The sequence below is a fragment of the Aplysia californica genome, unplaced genomic scaffold (genome assembly GCF_000002075.1).
Source record: "Aplysia californica isolate F4 #8 unplaced genomic scaffold, AplCal3.0 scaffold00134, whole genome shotgun sequence".
Taxonomy (NCBI): domain Eukaryota; kingdom Metazoa; phylum Mollusca; class Gastropoda; order Aplysiida; family Aplysiidae; genus Aplysia; species Aplysia californica.
Genome location: NW_004797404.1, coordinates 530,794 through 548,885, shown reverse-complemented (window position 1 = coordinate 548,885; position 18,092 = coordinate 530,794). Strand labels below are relative to the sequence as shown.

The window sequence follows — 18,092 nt, the reverse complement described above, 5'->3', positions numbered from 1 at the left end:
AATCATTATATTCATATTCACTGTCTATATTAGAAAAAAAACTGCCCTGTGGCTTTTTTCCACCCTTATATGATTTAATTTTTTTGATAAGTTAATTGTCTTTCCTTTCCTTTTTTTATTTACATTCAGAAAGCTAATATGTAATTTAACACAAACCACACAAATATATGCAATAAACTGCTTTCAGGTGCACTTTTTTTTAGATCACACATAATTGTACTCCCTTTTCTAAGTTCTCATAAAAAGCTGAACTGGATAAGATTGAAATTATTCATTCCTACATTTGATTACCACAAGTGTCTACTGAGTAGACTTGCCACCACAATGGCATTAATGCCGCATCAGCTCAGTAGACATGCTTATTTCTAAGAGTGAATCCATTTGTCCTGACCTCATCCCTCAGTCTGTGAAGTTTTATTTATTAGTTACTGTTTCAGAAATCACCTAATATTGTGGAAACATTGATAGATTTTAAAATAGCGTATGCCCTTCAGAGCTGAGAATTGAACCCTTGAAGCTGTGATTGTATTTCCAACACCTTACTCTGTAGAAAACACAATTGCTACTGAAGAGATACTGACAGCTAGGTGGACAAGAAGACAGCCTTCATGTCCACATTTTTTTTTTGCATGTTACTCTGAATGTTCTTACAAAAGCGAAGAGTGTGTTGATGAAACTTTTTGCTGAACTTCATCTTGTTCAAATTCTCCCCAGAGCGTCCACCATCGGCGGCTCTCCGTCCAGCCACCAGCTACCGCCCTGGCTCTGCCCTCCGACCCTCCTCAGGTTTTCGTCCTCTCTCTGCTTCGCGCCGGCCACAGACCATGAGCGGACCCAGCACCCCCACTAGGCCTGGGACGTCTGCTTCAGTCCGCCCTGTTTCTAGTGGTATGCTGTTATTTTTATCTGCTGTCTTTTAACCCAATTCACCCGACGTTGCCGCGGGCAGTGCACTTGTGTCCACCTGGCTTGCCGTGAGCCGGGGGAAAAAAATCGGTCTGAATTCGACACACTATTACTAACCTTAGTCACACATTGTGGGCCAAATATCATTAGAGAGAAAGACGAAGGAAAGAGCTGAGAAAACAGATATATTCTTCGTCCGACTGCGACTCATCGGCACTCGATTTACCCATAGCAATTTATAGTAAATCTGTTGTCTAGGTCTAGCTTTTCTTCGAAGTTTTCAAGGCTCTAAAATCAATCTGATGGCTTTGTTCTTTTAGATTTATGTCTACTTTTGCTTTCTTTGCCGCCTATGCTTAAAACAAAACTAAAAACATGGTTCATGTATTATAACAAACACAAAAATAGCCTTGGCATTGTTTTGTTTTTTTGTGGTTGCTTTTTTTTTCTCGTCCATGAAGATTTCAGTGCTTGCTTTTTTGCTATGATTTGCAGTAACAAAACAACAAAACTGACTCGTACTTGACAAAAAACTGGATCAAAACAAGCTAGCAAATGTTTTTACAAGCCGCAAGCGACCTGTTACTTTCAATAGAAACCTGGATAAGTGGTTCAGACTCGATTTTGTGGACTGGTATTTTGATACGACTGTAGTCCTAGCTGGATGGACAGAAGCACGTGGCAGCTACGAGTATACTCGTATTGCGGGTGCAATGGGTTAAAGGATAAATCACCCTGAAAGCACGCACTGTTTTATCTGAAGTAACTTGTCCCAAATGCCTCGCCTCCACGGCTGATCAGTTGTAAACATTGGGGTTTGGTGGGGGTATCAGCTGAGATTTATACCTGCTACTAAATAATGACCATTCACGGCTCAACAGATGATAAAAGACATGTGAAACCATATCTTTTCTCAAAGCTGATAGAATGACCCCTTAAAAAATGATAGGCAATCATACCATTACAAATAAAGTGTAAAACGGGACGAAGTTGTCAATTAGTAAAATTGCACCGCGGAACAAGCGATAACAGAATGTAGTCATTCAGCTGGACCGTGCCACTTTATCGATTGATATCTGGGCAAGGGATGCGTTACGAATTCAAAATAATTTGCAAACTCTGTGGTCACTATTTATAATTTTTATGTGCAATTTAATACGTCATTTACCTTATAAGGAACACTGAAATTTTTCATTACAGAAAGTGAGGGTCTATGCCCTTTATATAGGGTTTGCGCGCTTCCCTGTCAAAATGGGTCAGCCCTATACTATACATAGGGCTATCACGCTTCTTGGGTGAAAACGACCAGTTGAATGTTTTTAAGTTTGATCCCATAACTTTCTTTCTGTAAATCGCTCTTCAACATAGTGGACTTTTTTGGAGAAAGTGTGAGATTGACTGTGCCATAATGCTTTGAGAGGAGGTTGTAGATCAGTTGTTAGACAGGATGTTTGGTTGATTGTAATGACTGCAAATGCCTCTTCCTGGAATTTCATTTTATTTCTCGATCTAATGCTTTCATTAAATTTCAAATTGAGATCTATTGCGTTGTTTAAAACTGATTCAAAGTTTCGCTTTTTGGGTAATCTAAATTGAGTGTCTAATTCAGAAAGTTCCCCAGTATGGTTCAGCACTTCAGATGCAGTTACTATTTCTTTCAAGGACATTTTGTGTCAGGATTTTTTAGTTCAATGAAAAATGGTAAAATTTGAAACAATAATTATAAAATATATATATGCATTATAGGTACAGACGTCTTTCTGCAAAACTCACAATCAAAGTGTCTGATCTCAGCATTAGTTAAAAAGTGCTGGGGTGTAATAGAGAATAAAAGTTGAACTGATATACTGGTGTAATGAGCTTAATGGATTAAACTCGAGGACAAAGTATCTTGCCTAGAAGTGAGAAGGAAAAAGAGTGTCACATACGCTTTAGAACTACATTTAAAAACAAATGGAGATGGGCAGGGCATATAGTAAGGTGTTCAGATACCAGATGGGCAAAGAGCTGCACATAGTAGCTTCCAAGATACGGACAAGGAAGAAGTGCAGGCAGACTATCCTGGAGATAATGGGGTGACTTTAAGAAATCTTTTCTATAACATGGCATGGACAAACTGAAGATAGCCTGTACTGGAGAGCACTGTCGAGGGCTACATCCAGCAATGGATGGACAATGCTTGGATCAGATGATGTCAGTAAGAACAGAAACAGAATGTGTCCGATATGCCCACACTATAATACAGAATCAAGCGTAAGAGTGCTTTATTGTTTGTACAGCATAAGAGTGAGAACTTAACGATTTTGAGATGTATAAGTCAACCGTGCACAAAACAATCGAACTTTTCTAAGACAGCCACCCATGGTTGAGAAGGAATATGGTTTTATTAGGCAGGTGGATGTCAAACACAGTGTCTTTATTATGTTTTTAAAAAATGCCTTCAGGAACTTGAAAGTGGCCGTTTGTACAGGTGATTGTCTTATACAGTTGACCGTTATAAACTGTTTTTCTGTACTTTTGTTCCTGTTGACACTTATAAGGTCACTAGCAGTGGTGTTCTATTTGGACTGCAGACACTAATTGTGGTGCTAAAGGACTGATGTAGTGCGAGGACGAAGAGTGAAGAGGGTCAACTTTATGGATTGGTAGCAAAACTGATAAGGATATTCACTGGAGAAGGAGATAGGAATTCTCTTAGAAAGCTGTTGTTCTTTTCAAAGACGATAAAAAGTCTAGAAAACTTTCTGTTAATACATGATGGTTGGATTTCATTGTCTACATTGTCTTGAATCAAGAGAGTTTGCAAGGCTTTCCATACCATAGTTAACACACTCACTAAAGGTGCATCTTGGTTTTTCATTTTAAGAAAAACAACTGTCGTATGAATGGATACTATTTTCCCTTTCTACCCTGATATGCATTAGAAACTGAAAGACATGCCAATAGGGGTCACAAATTAATTACAGTACCCCTAACATGTTTATCTTATATCAAGTAAAAATGCCAACTAGGTAATGTTTTGAGTAAAAACAGTGAAGTATTATTATGGCAGCATAATGTCATCTGGCAGACTGGCTCAAGGCATGCTGTGACAAGAACAAAAATATGAAATATCTTTCACATCGCAGTTGAAAGCCTTAAATTTTCTGATTTTTAACATTCAATTTCACAATGTTTATGCCCTTTATTTATTGTAGACAATTGTTCTTTTTAATAAGAAAAAGGTTCTCTACAACATAGCACAAGCAGGATTTTTGTTGCTGTTAGTTCCAAATTTATTTAGAGAAAATATTTTCCTCCATGGGATAATATGAACAATGCTCATCTTTTCTAATAAGGTGTGGGGCTATGTTCCTTTTTGCTTCAACTATTTCCTTTACAGTTACAATTTTGAATAACACCTCTACAACATAATTTTGTTGTGATTTATCAAAGGGCAGGTTTTTTCACTCTCACAAAACTGTTCACAGATGCTGTGGAAGGCATAGAGTCCTCCAGTGAACTCACTATTGGTGGAGTCATTTGTGGAAACCCGTCCAAAGCCTTGAGACAGAGGAGAAAAGGAGGCGCAGGGTCCAAGGAAGAAATCCAAAAGGGACTGAGCAAACTCATGCAGAAGGTTTGTTGAATTAGCGGCAATGACCTTGAATATGTGAGGCTGTTTGGAAGGTGCATAGGAAGGGACTTCAGATAGCTTGAGTTATTCTTTTCCACTAACAAAGTCCAATTTATCAAACCCAGTCTAACACCATGGTGTGGGAATCTTCACAGAGAGAAGTAAAGGGTTGTGTCCCATCGCCTTGAACCAGTTGTTACTGAACACGCAAAAGGGCTATCACCTGCTATTGGGTTTTAATTTAAATTTTACCTTGACCCACTGAGGTTAGGGGGTGGTGTGGGGGGGGGGGGGGGGAAGAGGTTGTGTAGAGGAGACCCAAAGAGGGGACAGGCTGTGACAAGTCCTCCCCAGGGGTAGTCCTTCTGACTCAAGTTCTCACAGAAAGTTTTAAAATTCATGGTGCTACTTGCTATCGACAAACTTTCCTAGATTCATTTCTAGAACGGTTTTCTCCTTGTTTACCGCAAGTGAAGGAGTGGAAAGACATGTATTTCTCTAAATAGTCAATTTCTCGCGAGAATTATGGCTGTCTTGTATTTTTAGTGGTCAGTATCTCAGGGGTCTCAAGCAAATTAATGTTCAGTTGTGAATGTTGTTTTCTCAATAGCCTCTTAAGGGGTACAGATGGCTCGAGTGAGGTACCCCATTCTAGTTGTGTTCTGTAGTCCCACAGAGTTGAATAAATGCAAGTTTGAGATCTGAACATGAATATTAATAGGATTTCTTAACTGGATCACAACATTCTTTTTCTCAATTTCACTTTGGAGTAAATTTGCCTTACTCTTAAAGTAAAATGTTTTTCAGGAAGCATTTTTAATATCTATGTTTTTGGGCTCTGTGAATTGAGTCAGTGTATTACAGAGTCACTTGAAATGAAACTGCACTTCTTTCATTGGGTAAATAAAGTATTAATGAAGCTAGTATGAGTAACTGATTTATGTTCAGCTTAAAATCAATCATTACTTTTACCTTAACTCTTTTTATCCTAGCCGTACCCCCACGGACTCTGTACCCGTCCTGGGGCCGCCGCGCCGTATGAGTCGGAGGTCAGTGCGTATAGTTCAAAGTGCTATATTTCTTACTTTTACTCTAAGGTTTTAAGGAAATTTGGCAGTTATGTTAGAAATTGAATGTAGTTTTTGTAAATGTATGTGGTTAGGAAATACACCAATAGCACAATGTAGATTTTGAAGTATATTCAACCCTCGAACTTGACCCTGATTGCCGCGCCCACGACGTCCCATTGGATTTTATAGATCTAGATCTAGCCCTACCCATCGAACACGGATTCCAGTACTGACCCCTTCACCATGATTTAAATCGCTATTACATGAGTCTAAGTCATGTTTCTTATCATCCACAAAGGAATTTACGGCACTTATTTCAGAGTCACTATCATCAAATTAGAATCATTCCCCCTCACAACCCAGCGCAACTTCAAAAAGTACTTCGTCGGTCGTGATGTGCGTTTTTGAGACATCTTTCAAGCTTCTACACCCATCAAAAACAAAGAAACCACTGTTCATTGGAAAATTAAAATATTCAGGCAGAGCTAGCATCGCCGTATTTGCGTATTTTGGTAATTACAAGCAGAACTAGCTTCTTTGACGAGACCGTATCGCTGTTCTGAGAATACTCGTAGCGCGGACTGGTCCTCGTTACGAGTATACTCGTAGCCCGGATAAAAAGAGTTAACCCTTTTCGCCCTGACACGGTGAGACGACATGACTTGTGCAGTTCAGCTGCCTTAGGGTGAGTGCTAGATTTATACCGCCATTCGCTGAGATGGAGCTAACAAATGTTCAGGTGTGTGACCAGGGAACTCACAGGGTATGGAGCAGTAAGAAGGCAATGTATTTTGATTCAATGCCTTTGATAAAAAATTACAGCTTGTACAGTGTATCCCAAACTTGATGACCACCAGAAAAAGCTGAATAAAATAAAAATCCCTTTAAATACATCAAAGTCCTTTGGTAGAAACATTAAGGAACATCTGGACAGACAGTTACACGATTTATTGCTTGAAAAAGGAATCTGCATTAGAACTGTTAGTTTTACAAAAGATGCTCCGGCCCCTATTCCGTGCAATGCATTTCCATGTTCTGACTAGTTTAGTGCAGCATTTTGACACTGCTGTGGCATGGTAGCTCTTACAAAGTCGTTGTCTGGATTTCTGAGCTCCTGTCATTCATATCATCTGGTCTTTCTGTTTCTCAATGCACAGAGTTTCTTGAATTGACTTTTCTAGTTCCGTTAAAATGAGCCTCGTTGCTAAAGTGAGCAGAGAGTTGAAAATTCTCTCTCTGTCTTACTTGTCTTTAAAACCCACGTACTCACTGTCTTTCCCTCCAAAGCATTGTCTTGGGTTTTTCTTGAAGGACAAAAATGTGATATATCTCCATTTTCTAATCATGCCTTAAAATTCTGTAAGTCTGAGACTTTGACAAGCCTTGTTTACTGCTAAGTCCTCGATCAGACTGCTTTCGTGTTGTCTTGACTGGAGCGCGAACTGATTCCACGTTTCACACGGTTTTGTTAATGCTTACTCCCTTCCTTAATAGCTTTATGACAGACGTCCCCTACTGTGGACTGTTTGTACCAACCCTCAGGTTGCACTTTGAGAAGGTGTACAAGATGTTGAATGGGAATCAGCTCCTACCCCCTGCAATAACAGATTTGAATTTTCTTTTTGGATTTGAAATATTTTCTAATGCAAAAGGTTTTTCCTGGGTTACTCCAGGACATAGCTGATTCAGAGGTGCCAATCTGACCAGTACAGATTTGAGCTTAGATCATGGCATTTGAACGATCAAACACAACTCCTCTCAAATTTGGTGCAGATCTGTGCAAATCTGGAGAAGTTATTAAATGTTCTATAGCTGTCATCGAGTTTGGGACAGTAGGTACAATTGCTCATCAAATAAACACATAGATACACACAGTATGTAACATAAATATCAGCTTTTTTCTTTTCCCCCTCCCACAATTCACGTGCTAATTCCGTAACACACTTCTAGTCTATTTTTCAACTTGCTGTAAACTCTTTTTTAATTTATTCTAAACATGCTCAAAATGATTTAATGAGATGGTTGTGATTATCTCGTCTTTAAGAGTTTGATTATGAACTTTTTTTTTATTCAATTGTATTTTTCAGGGAGCAATATTCAATCACTCAGAAAATGCTGAGGATGTTCCATTGAAAGCTGAAGATGAAATGAACAGTATTATTGAGGAATTGCAATCATGGAAAGTTGAACATGAGAAGTAAGAGAACAACACTTGAAATGTTAATGTGGTGAACTTGATTCAGTGTGTATTTTTGTGGTATACAGTTTTGTTGTACCGGAATGTGTTTTTCTGTATATTTTCCAAATATGTTGAATAAATGTCAGCAGTCCCTTTCATAGTTCTTTGTATCATTTGCTTATGAAAGCACTATCATTTTATTTTTAACACAATCAGTGTAAGGTTGTGCATTTACACTTTCCTTGGATGAGACTCCTAAGTTAAATGTGTTTATCTTTGTTCCAGTATTTCACTTTTGTGTTTGCTTTAGAATGGTTGCACCACTATTTTTTCAGTCACTATGAGTTGACAGCTCATATAAGTGCATTGTATCTCTGCTCTGCACTGCACACCACTCTCACTGTTCTGTCAGACTCTTCCCTTTTTATGAGTGTTTTATGGTTTAAAGTGCTTTGATCCATGTTAGCTTGGATTGGGTTCAATAGTGATACTATACTTATAAAAGTTAAGTGACTTCAGACAGTCCTTCATTTCTTTCAATGGAAGCAAAAAAAAAGTTACTGCATGCTTTAAGATCATAAAAGTAGGTCATTGTGAAAAAAAACAGGACATCTCCCATCAGGTCCAGTAGCTTGGTTGATTGGGGATGGGAGAAACATCTGAAAAACAGGATTTCCAGAACTCAGAGAAGTAGAATTCTTTTTTCATAGCTATTCTATAGCTTTCTAGGACCCATTGCACTTTTTCTGATCTCTGCTCTTGAAAAATGTGGACTAAAACTGACTGTTTGTAAATAAAGAATGTGTCCTTTGGGCACCCCCCCCCCTCCTCCTACACACACCCCATTCTCTCTGGAAAGTATTACGCTGTTACCTCTTTGATTCCAAAGCTAAATTCCTTCTCAAAAGATAATGTCTTTTTGGCACCGTGGAAACTGGAAAAATCTGTCCAAAGAAAATTTTTTCCATCTTAAGAGTTCAATTTTATTGTCAAGAAAAATGTCTGTGTGGTGAAAAGGTTTTCTATTTTGAAAAGTGCCATATAAAGGATTGGTTTAAGCATTGCTGTTTAGATCAGTTTTTACAACAACTATTTCTCACTATGTAAACCGCACGATTTTGAAGACCCGCATGCTGGATATCTTTTGGGAGTGTGATGTGTTGTGTAGTTCTTTTTTCCATTTATAAGACTTGATGAGAAAAGGGCTTTTGAAAATGGGGGGATTTCACCTTTATTTTAGTAACGAGAATGTCCACATTTAATAGGACTGATCAAAGTGTGTGGACAGATTTGAAGACGTCTCAAACCACCCAAGTTCGAGAATACCTCATCGTGGATTCGATTCATGATCATCCACACTGTAGTCCAGTATAAAATCAACTGGACTATCAGTGTGCGCACTTTATGATTTATGTAATGAAGGTGTTGTCATACTCTCTAGAGCACTTACTTTCTTTAGTAATGGACTTTTATTAATTTCACTTTCCTTGTGTTATTGTTTCTACTGATTGTTTGATGAATAATGTGTTCGGTCTATCGATAGGTGTAATAGCTGGTCTTAATGAAGAGTTATATTCTTCCATATTCTTATAGTCAAGTTGTAAGGTTTTCTTCAGAAAAGATAATTTTTACAGATCTGAAACAAGTTAAACTTTTCACTTTACTATTGCTGATCCCTTTCTGTGTCTTTCATGGTGCATGAACTTTCCATTTTGTGGTTGGAAGGGACCGGTGACGGTAGATGCTATATCTTTACCAACACTCACATGTTTCTATCTGTCTTTCTTCTTGGCAGCACTAAGAGACTGGTTTTTATGTCAGTGTGCTTTACGTTAACTCAGGCAAAGGAATGAGATTACCTAGTTTTACTCTTTTTTGACCATATTGAACTTGTCAAGTGTGGCACTATCAGTGAAAGATAACTATGTGAATTCTCTTTGTTTATGTCAGGAGGATGCAAGATATTCTGAAGACTAAAGAAGCTCAGGTTCTGGTGGTGGACCATGATGAGGCCGTGGAGGTTTCTGACAGTGAAGAAGACTCTGATTTCGACTTGCCAAGGGAAACAATCGACTACAGGCCAGGCTCATCACAGCAACGGCACAGTGCTGACTTGAGGCTAAAGAGCAGCAAAAAGAAGATGGACTCAGTGGGATATCCATCTGGCAGTGCTGAGTCTTCACTCAGAGCTCAGGGTGTTAGCTCAAGACTGAGTGCCTCAAAAATACGAGATGGAGATTCAGAATATCGCCAGAGATTTCATTCTGATGATTATGATGAGGATGAATCAAACCCGGCCGCCGAAGTTTTTCATGATCAAGGATCTTCGCTGGCTTCATTTTCTGGCTATGCGAGATCACGGTCACGAGAGGGGAGCATGGGAGACTCGTGGTCTGAAGGAGAAGGGATGACCCCAGAAAGACCGAGGTCAAGAGGTCAAGGTGAAGGAGGCTTGGCTCCATTGAGAGCTCCCAGCCCGACATCGGCTCAGATTATCAACAGCCTGAGAGCGAGACAAACTGAGAGGCCCCCATCTCCTCGATCAAAAAGATTACGGTAAGAGCTGTTTGAAAAATTATGTTTTTATCTTTTCATGGAAACCCCAGTAGTCTGTTCTTGAAAAGTACCATAAAATGTAGCTGCTCAATACTCAAGATACAGGAAACCACCTTGAGGCCCAGACTACTATTTCTCATACTTCTCTGTGTCTTTTGACTTTTTTTTTCATAAGTACATGTGTTGTGGTTTTGTTTTGTTTTTTTGTTTAGTTACATTGTAGTTGTTGTGTCGCTTTTCCTTCCTTTTCCTTTCTTCTTTTCTCTTACATGTGGGCCAAGTACTCCTCCAAAAAGACCCATTTGTCTCTAGCTTGGCATTAAGCTCATACAGTACTGATTCATGAGACCTTCCTGCTTCTTCTGACATCATTCATGCTTCTTTCATCTTTGTTCTTTAAAAAAAAAGTATGTAATATATCGCTAGCCGCGTGATTCAACCGCCTAAGTGACAACATTTTCGAAAATCACTTTTTGATCCCTTTATATAGTACAGCCTTTGATACACCTTATATTAAAATCCCGAGTTTGAAAGATAACTGCAAAGTGTTTCAATCCTTCAATAAATCAATCGCCTATTTCACATCAGTTCACAATTTCTACGTGATTCAACCGCCCAAGTGCCAGTTCTGCAGCCGGGTGGCAAATGGGCGGTTGAATCACGCAGATTCAGTGACTTGTTGAGGTGTTCTCCTGTCGTGTAGGCGGCGTGACCCACATGACTGGCCTTTGTCAAAACAGACTGGAGGGTAACGTCGAAACAAGGTACTTCCTTTGTTAACTTCGACTCAGATCGTACCCTATTGATAGCCAAAAGATTTTGTCAAGGCAGTTTGCGTAATCTATCACTAGGTTTGGTAGTCTAAGTGTAGTTGAGAAAGGGCAAGATGGCATCAAAGAATACGTTAATACTGACTTGACTAAGTCGGTAAATTGTGGCAAAAGCTGCTGACGAATGAATTTTTAAATAGTCTATGATTTTTGTTTTTTGTTTTAGTAGAGGTTTTATGGCACTTGCAACTGCATAAGAAAGTCTATGATTGACAGCTTAGGAGCGCTTATTTCACATTCGGTACAAGTATTGGAAAATATTTTTATAGCGACTTTTCGCATTTCTTAATTTGCTTTAAGTGTGCGCCATTTGCTGTGTCTGTCATTTGCCATTTTTGAATCATTGATTAGTTTATCAGTGCTGGGTAGATGATACTTAGTTTGTCACTCGAAAAAAAACTACTCATAAATAAACATATTCGCCCCGAAAATTCTCTCTTCAACAAATCTTCAACTTCAACTCTCCATCTCTACACTTCAATTTGAAACAAATCTCATACATTCTACCTACATGCAAAACAATAAATTTGCATGCAACTGCCCTCACACTGGTTATTCATGACTGTTGTAAAACTGTTTACATGACTTGGGGATGCAGCTCCACGATGTCAAATTACCAGAGAGCAGAAGAGGACAAGCATTTTAGTGATAAGTAATTCTTCGACAAACCTGACGAAATTGCTTTCCATTTACACAGACAAATACAGGCAAAATCTATCTTAACTAATACTTTCAACGCCTCAGAGGCCTTTATAGAGAGTACCAAAAAAAATGGAAAGAGATGTTTAAAAAGAGCAACCTGTTGTTGTATGTCGAAAGGATCAATGTGGTGTATGCAAGGTAGGAGAAAGAATCTAACTTGAAGCTTGCACAAAACCCAGTGAAAGGCACCAGATCATGTCGAGTGTGCATGAACTTGGAAGCAGATTTATTAGTATGGTGTTGAACGCATTTGCCGCACCATATCATAACAGGACCAAATTAGCTGTGTATATTTTTTTTAATTTCGTAACCAAAGATGTGAAGTGTCACGTTTGGCACCAAGGAGAAGGACCATTGATTGCCAATGAATTCTCTTCTTTTGTCAGTAACTTCCTGGAGAAGCTTACTGACAATAAATACCACGTTCATTACATGGCTGTAGTGATGGCTGTGCTTATCAGACCACAATGGTATCTTGTCAAATGCAACCAGCAACATTTGCATCAGATAAATCAAAACTATTGAACACAAATAACTTGAAAAAGAACAAACGCAAATGAAAGTGGACAGCACACAGAGTGTAATCAAAAGGTCCCTGAAAAATGGTATAGTCTATGTGTTCATGAATAATCTTGCAAGACGATTACCCCCCCCCCCCCCCCCCCCCCAACCTTGATGTTAAATTTCTGGACCATTTAGACCTGGCTGAAACAAAAACGACCCCGTTGTCTCAAACGTTCATTGCTTTTGATACACACTGATCAAAAACATCCTGTACAGATTGAACGTTAAGATGAACAGATGAACAGTTTTTTTTACCAACTCCATGAGGCCAAAAGCAGTCCTGCCCTGGAAGACCCAACCAAATAGCTAAAATAATTCCTCTGAACTTTATAATTACTCTTAAAAACTATTATGATTTTCTTTTGCCCATTACTCAAATGCCCAAGCGACCGTTGGAGCTCGTCGAGTTGCGTTGATTAACGTAATTCAAACGCCTAGAATTCGTCATTCTGTCACTTAGGCTGTCTTATCGATTTTGGACCACCAATGAATCTTTAACGTGCGCAACTTGCACACAGGACCTCTGAGATTTTTGGCCCTTGTCCAAGAAGGCTAGGTGTAGATTTTTCTTACCAGAAGATCAGGGGTGTGGCTGAAAGGCAGCAGTAACATTAACCTCTAGGCCACGAGAGCCCCCTCAATGACTGTGAACACAGATTTTGTATATGGCCCTTAGTAAGCTTATGGTGTGAACACAGACGTTGTATCTCTGGGATTGTCTTCTTGAAGTATTTTCCTTCATGACGAGGGAACTATTGATATGATGTCCTGATGTAAAATAATGCAAGCTTTGAAAAGAAATAATAATCAGGCTATATGTAATGTCATGATAAAGATGTGTCTCATTTATAAATCTTAACCTTTCTCCTTAGTGTTGCATAGTTATCCCAAGCCACCTCACCATAGGCGCTGTAGGATAATTCATATGCCCATCACTGTTTTGTCATCACTTCACAAGTGCGTGCTTACACCTGGCCATGAACATGTCTAGGATTATGGCTTGATAAGTAGGAAAAAAGTCCACTTATTTACTAACAGTAGTGCCAGGTCTTGCAAAGAGGCACAGTAGACTCATTGTACACTGGAGAGGTTATAAGGTTATAAACTCCAATTGATGGAAAGTCGCAAAGTGTTTATATCAAGTGTTTCTGTTGTTTAAATTAAAAGTCTGATCATACCTTTGCCATGTCTTACTTGAATGTAAGAACTTGTTCTATACTTTGATGGAATAATATGTCTTGAAAAAGGTGTACAACATCTTTGGACACTTGATCCTTTAGACATGATTAACTACAAGCCCCCCTCCCCCCCCCCTCCCATGTGCAAAGAAAACTTCCCCAGAGGCTGTGTGACACAGTTCATTTCTTTGAAGGGCTATGACTTGCTCACTTTATGCCCTGGATATTGAAAAGTATATCTCAAACAAAAGACGTGTTAACATCCAGTGGTAGAGATCTGTTTAGCTTAATTCATTCTGCTGAATAATTTGACTGGCGATAGTGAGAAAGATTTTTTTCTCCTGTGATTTGATTGGTTGTCACCATTGTTCATTATATCTTGCAAATGATAATGTAGACTTTGTATTAAAAAAACTGAAATCTTCATCATCACTTTCTACATTATAGTAAATTTCAACAATAGCCTGTTCCACAGTGCAGGTAAAGTGTTGAAAATGTTAATTTCCTCTTCTTTTTATTGTGTCAACTTGTGTGGATAGTTTCCATTGGTTCTAATAATGTAGTTGTTGTTTTATTTTTTCTCCCAACAGTGTCGGTCCAACTGGACTTCCTGTGTCCTCCCAGACGCCAGTCATCAGAAACAGCATTGTTCCTCCCCCATCTCGATCAGGACTGGTTTCCACCACAGCCATGTCCTCAGTGTCTCGAGGCAACGTACCACTATTACCGTCACAACCCAGAATAGCCCGACAGCTGCCCGAGACACCCAAACTCCTGCCACATCCACCCAAAAATTCATAGCTCTGAAATGACTATTTGAAAAATTATCACAGGTGCCTTGAGTAGTGCAGTTTGTCTTTTCTGGTATGAAATGGCTTGCTGCACTCTTCAATGACACCATCATTGTATACATTATGTTTATCGTCTTCTTCTGTGATATTTCAAACTTGCTCTGAAAAAAAAACTGATAATATATATGGCATGGAAAATGACCTTGAAAATGACCTTGCTGCCTATAAACTGGGTACTGTTGTATGTTCACCTTCATGATTCAAACTAGAGCACATTTCAGTGTTGTCAAAGTAGACCAGAAATGCTATTGTTTTAAAGAAACTGGTTACACTGCAATACAAAGATATACAGTTGAAACCATTTTATGAGCAGTCCAACTATTTTCACTTCTGTCCCTTTCAAATTCCTTCCAAGACTTTAATGATGATGGTGTTATCAATGTGTGATCATTGAAAATATGAGAGCATGACATATTCAAAAATAATTTTCCAAGAAACCAAAGAAATATTTGAGAATTTCTCACCAAGTTAAGAGACAGATTTCCATATCTCCTGTAAAGGAAACGTGATGCTCTTTGTGCCCACTATAATACTTATGTATACGCATGAAGAAAGATTTAGATTTGATTTGATTTGAATGTAAAACTGGGGTCTTATGAAAACGGGGTGCTCCATGCTCCCTTGCCCCTCTTCATGAGGCTCCATTTCAGTGCGGGTAGGCTGATTGTCTCCATCATCAGCTGGTTGTTGTAGCGTCTGATGGGGTCCCGCAAGCTGCTCCTCCTACTTTCACCAGGCTGTACTCCTTCTCCTTTCTCAATCACAACCTCCTTCGTGAAGGAGTCCTCTTCACGGCTGCTGGCTAAGTGATCTTGGACAAGGGCTACTACAGTTGGAGGGTCAAGGGTAAGCACTCCTATGTTTGCTAGCTTATCTGCTCTATCATTTCCCTTGACTCCTGCATGTCTTGGGCAGAAGATCCAGTCTGATTTTGCTGGTCTCAAACCAAACTGCATAGAGGCTGCCGGCCAAGATCTTATCCAGAGTATTCGAAGTATTAAAAGATTTAGATTTCAAGTGGAAATTTGGCTTGATCATAGTTATGTAAAGTTCTCATTTGTTGACCAACTTACAGTCTCCTTTTTGGAAAACTAGTTTGAGTTATGTAGTCATCCATGATCTGTATGATTCGTATTGTGCAAATGTCATTCTTTACTTGGCTATTGAAGTTTTTTCCTTCTATCCAGTGCAAAGAAAGATTAAACCTCTTTTTCTTTTTCCTTTTGGATCATTTTCTTTCAGGTTTGCCCATCTTTTTGGATGTTTTTATCTGTTCATTTTTTATTAGGCTTTCTGATTTATCAGGTTCTTTCTTATTGGTTGCTCCCCCACTTGCATCCCCTGCACCCCAAAAAACTCATTATTTTTGGGTAAATTTAAAAGATTCAATAAAAAATATTTTAGGTTCACAGACAGGTAAATGGATTGTGCTAAGAGACTGATTTACACTTTTAACAATTGCATCATGCCTGTTAGTGACAACAAAATACAAGTTACAAAGTGTGAGCCAAAGCAACATGCCTATGAGGCTTTAAAAAAAAGTAAAATGGATCGGTGACACTTCACGCTGAAGTTCTGAATCATCATTGCTAATTCGCTCTTCACTGTATAATCCAGTTCCCTCTCTCTCTACACTACATACACTACTGGTAGGCCTGTCATCGCGATAACTGCTTAAACCTGACTGTTGGATCAAAATTCTAGACCTAGACTGAATTGAAATTGATCTATGTGACTCTCAGCTTTGAGGGCAGCTACCAAAGGAGTTTGAGCATCTTCAAATAAATCAGAGGGCACCATCATGTTACAAGATGGAGAAAAAGCTGTTAATATATAATTTTGAGACAAAAATATTGCACAGAAAAGCAAATGGCATGCATCTTGTATGTCATTTACTGCTGCTGATACTAGGAAAGGTACTGGGTACTGGTTCTTTATACAACAATTTGAACAGTCTGAGCAAACCATTGACTTAATTATCTTTAATTTGTGATAATACCATATTTGTGGGCTGACATTTTTACTGCTTCCTGCCTGAGGTGTGATAGTTGTTGCACATGTTGAATGGACACTGTGGATAGGTTAAGAGTGTGAAAACCTGATATCCAAACCTGTCATTTTGCCATGTACGGCACGGATTGGAAGCCTTGCGTTTCTGTTTTTAGGTACCAGTCATAGTGATTATGTATTGCTTTGTCTTATGGTGAAATTCCATGAAGAGACTCTTGTACTCATTTATTCTAATTTTCTTGTTGTCCTACAGATTATTTAAACCAACTGTGAAAACTTTGTGTGCATGCGATTATTTGCATAATCTTGTTTTGCACCGTCAGAACTGAAGTACACCTCTGAGAATTTATTGGTCATTTTGAAAGTAGGTAAAACTTTTACAGGGAGAGTACTTAATTCTTGACTGTCCATTATAAAAGTATCAAATATTCTTCCAAGCTCCCCACCAAGTAAATGTAAGTTTTTACCGCATTGTCATACTCAAAACCTGTCTGGCAAAGCGAAACTCATCTTGTCAAAAAGGATTCTGAATAATCAGGACTGGATCCACTCTAGACTGAAACAAACAAAAAACCCCAGAAAAAGCTGGTTGTAGACAGGTTTTAAAAAAAATGCCATTATATTTGAATGTTAGAGAAATAATATCGCGAAAGCAATAGGAGCAGCTTCAGCGAATGGATGTAAGCTTTCAACCCCACTTTTTTTTTTTTCAGAAGAGGACTTTCGGTCAGAAAGTCATGCTGATGCAACTTATATTTTCAGTGTGAATTTTGTGTGTGTGTACAATGTGTAGTACTGGAATGATGTCAACTATTGAATAAAAGCTTTTGGGAACTAGTGTTATAAACGTATTGTATATATAATTTAATTTTCAAGACAAATCATCCACTTACTATTTCCTGTTGTGGGTTCCTTGTTTGAAAGGCATATATTGATGATATATTGAAGTGGTAATTAGGTTCTAGAATCAGTGTATTTAGAGAATGTGAAAATACTGCCTTCTGGAGGAAACTTCCCATGCTAAATTTCTCGAACTCTTTGGGATTTAACTCCCTACGATTACACTTATAGAAGCTTCTGATTTCAGATGATTATGGCCCTGATTGAGAGGTATATGGAAGATGAGATAGTTTTTCTAGACATTTTTATTTAAAAAATTTTTCTCTGCATCTGACCAGACCAACTTCAGATGAGCTTTACATTTTTTAGAATCAGTGTTTGTTGAGTTAAAATATGCTGCTGATTATCATTATTTTTTTTATTGCTATGCATGTATTAATTGTTTGTTTCTGACAGAGCTATTTGTTGTGATTCAAACAATGTTACCTTTGCTGGTTTACTATGGAATGTTTTTTGAAAGGGTAAAAAGTTGTCAGTCACTTGAGTCACCTTTGAGATGAAAGAGAGTTCCAGATAAGGACCATGGTGCAAATAACCTGAATGAACAAGAGTTTTCCAGCATTGTAATCCCAAATTATTTATTTGAACTTATTTTGTTCAAAGACAGAAAGATTTTATTATTGCCTCAGAAATTATCGACACATTTGAATTTATATGTAAATATGTGTTTTGAGAAATTCATGTGCTTTCTTTTCCAGTGAACTCTTATACCATGATTTAAAAGCAAAGG

General features: G+C 38.4%; 1 protein-coding gene across 1 annotated transcript in view; it reads left to right on the top strand.

Moving 5' to 3' along the window:
- The window catches only part of LOC101861358, a 29,073-nt gene extending 12,045 nt beyond the window's left edge, over positions 1 to 17,028 (top strand). Inside the window, exons 8-12 of the mRNA XM_005096658.3 lie at positions 715 to 888; positions 4,377 to 4,525; positions 7,680 to 7,789; positions 9,722 to 10,327; positions 14,192 to 17,028. Of these exons, the coding sequence (XP_005096715.1) occupies positions 715 to 888; positions 4,377 to 4,525; positions 7,680 to 7,789; positions 9,722 to 10,327; positions 14,192 to 14,402 (1,250 nt within the window). The 3' untranslated portion in view covers positions 14,403 to 17,028. The remainder of the gene's footprint in view (positions 1 to 714; positions 889 to 4,376; positions 4,526 to 7,679; positions 7,790 to 9,721; positions 10,328 to 14,191) is intronic.
- The last annotated feature ends 1,064 nt before the right edge of the window (positions 17,029 to 18,092 follow it).